The sequence below is a fragment of the Alosa sapidissima genome, chromosome 1 (genome assembly GCF_018492685.1).
Source record: "Alosa sapidissima isolate fAloSap1 chromosome 1, fAloSap1.pri, whole genome shotgun sequence".
Lineage (NCBI taxonomy): Eukaryota > Metazoa > Chordata > Actinopteri > Clupeiformes > Clupeidae > Alosa > Alosa sapidissima.
Window position 1 is genome coordinate 932,501 of NC_055957.1, and position 2,500 is coordinate 935,000.

Below are 2,500 nucleotides of genomic sequence, written 5' to 3' on the forward strand. Positions count from 1 at the left end.
TAAAGCAGCATCACAGCCCTACACTAAGCAGCATCACAGCCCTGCACTAAGCAGCATCTGCACTAAGCAGCATCACAGCCCTGCACTAAGCAGCATCTGCACTAAGCAGCATCACATCCCTGCACTAAGCAGCATCACAGCACCTGCTTTATAATTCCTCACGGGATCAAAAGATATACTATACTTTTCCTGATCACCACGCTGGCTTTACCACCATGCTTTATCATCCCTGATCACCATGATCACCATGCTTCTGGACTTTATCATTCCTGATCACCATGCTTCTGGACTTTATCATTCCTGATCACCATGTTTCTGGACTTTATCATTCCTGATCACCATGTTTCTGGACTTTATCATTCCTGATCACCATGTTTCTGGACTTTATCATTCCTGCTCATCATGCTTCTGGACTTTATCATTCCTGATCACCATGCTTCTGGACTTCTTTGGCTTGAACTTCATTCGGGCCCAAGTTGCCACACCATTGAGTGCCTTCAGGATCCATCTTGCTTGCATATGGGTTGCTGTTGCTATGGTGAATTGCACATGGGTTGCTGTTATTATGGTGAGTTGCACATGGGTTCCTGTTGCTATGGTGAGTTGGTCCATGAAGCCTCATAGTGGAGGTAATGTCCATAGCTGCATTGATGAGGTCATGAGGGTTTGATGTATAAGTAAGTATATAAGTAAGTATATAAGTCAGTATATAAGTGAGTATATACGTGGTTGGTGGTTTGATGCATATGCACTGGCCAAGTCGAGCCGGACAAATGTTAGATTTCCTTTGCTCTCCTTGGCCTCTCGAATCAGCTGACTGAGGATGCTTATGTCCACATCCTGATGTCCAAACACCCACGCCTGGTATGGCGCTCCTCCGGACTGAATCAACATATTTGTTCTTCACCATGTAGGGACACACACACGCTACTGCATGCTAGCCCAGCTCCTTATCCTTATGGTGTAACCGCTTTGGTTCCCGAGTCACGCTAATCTGTCTATGTTACCTGATTAGTCTGCTGTACGTGTAGGGGAGCCTTCGCCATTTATTAACCGTGACGTTTCATACCGCTGTTAATAGTAAAATCGGTTAACCGACATATCTAGTGTGTGTGTGAGAGAGAGAGAGAGAGAGAGAGAGAGAGGGAGGGAGAGAGAGAGAGGGAGAGACATACCTACTTGGCCGGTGGCCACCACATTGGGGAACTTGGGGTGTTGATTGATGGTCAAACAGAGAATGTCATCACTGTGTTCTGTGTAGAAGCTCTGGCAAGCTGTGCACACACACATTAAACACACACACACACACATTAAACACACATTAAACACACACACACACACATTAAACACACACACACACATTAAACACACATTAAACACACACACACACACATTAAACACACACACACATTAAACACACACACACACACATTAAACACACATTAAACACACACACACACACACATTAAACACACACACACACACATTAAACACACACACACATTAAACACACACACACTCACACACACACATGGTCTCAAATGCCTTGCTTTGTATTCTCTGATGTTATGGGAGCTATTTTATTGGGAAATGGAAGCTTACACCACATGCAGGGGTGCCAATAATTGTGGAACTTCCCTGCTGAAAAAAACTTCGCTGGTCTTTGCTGGTTTTCTTCCAGCTCTTGCTGGTCTTTGCTGGTGTAGCTGGTTGGGCCACCAGCTGGATATGCTGGCGTGACCATCTGAGGAAGCTGGTCATGCTGGTGTGACCAGCATGTCATGTCGGATACAGCAGGTGTAAGATGGTCATGCTGGTGACCAGCCTCTCAAGCTTGACATTGTTGGTGTAAGATGGTTTATGCTGGTTTGCTAGAATGACCAACATAAGCTGGCATGGCCAGTTAAACCAGCAGTGTAGACCAGCAACACCAACTAAAATGACCAGCTTGAGGTGGTACGACAAGGAAAACCAGCTGAATTACCATCATAAGCTGGGTAAACCAGCTGAAGGTATGTTTTCACAAGAAATTTGCTGGTCTAGCTGGTCAATCATCGGGTGGTCAAACAAGCTGGTTAACCAGCAAACTGCCTTTAGCTGGTCAGGCTGTTTTTCTCAGCAGGGTTGTCTTTTTGTTAAAATTATTTATTTCTTTATTCATTTTTCTTTCTCATAATACATTTCTTTAAGGCTGGAATTTTCCTCATTGTTTTGATTATGAGATTACCAAAAAACAATACCTGATTTTAGTCAACTTTACCAAAGGTGCCTGGACCACTGTAATGCAAAGTGTGTGTGTGTTTATGAAAATGAGAGAGGTGTTTTGAGTGTAACAAGTGTATGTGTGTGTGTGTTTATGAAAATGAGAGAGGTGTTTTGAGTGTAACAAGTGTATGTGTGTGTGTGTTTATGAAAATGAGAGAGGTGTTTTGAGTGTAACAAGTGTGTGTGTGTGTGTGTTTATGAAAATGAGAGAGGTGTTTTGAGTGTAACAAGTGTG

At 43.6% G+C, this 2,500-nt stretch overlaps 1 protein-coding gene across 1 annotated transcript in view; it reads right to left on the minus strand.

Moving 5' to 3' along the window:
- Nucleotides 1–2,500, minus strand: part of eml5 (EMAP like 5) — a 150,142-nt gene that overhangs the window by 39,808 nt on the left and 107,834 nt on the right. Inside the window, exon 33 of the mRNA XM_042086033.1 lies at nucleotides 1,176–1,274. Within this exon, the coding sequence (XP_041941967.1) occupies nucleotides 1,176–1,274 (99 nt within the window). The remainder of the gene's footprint in view (nucleotides 1–1,175; nucleotides 1,275–2,500) is intronic.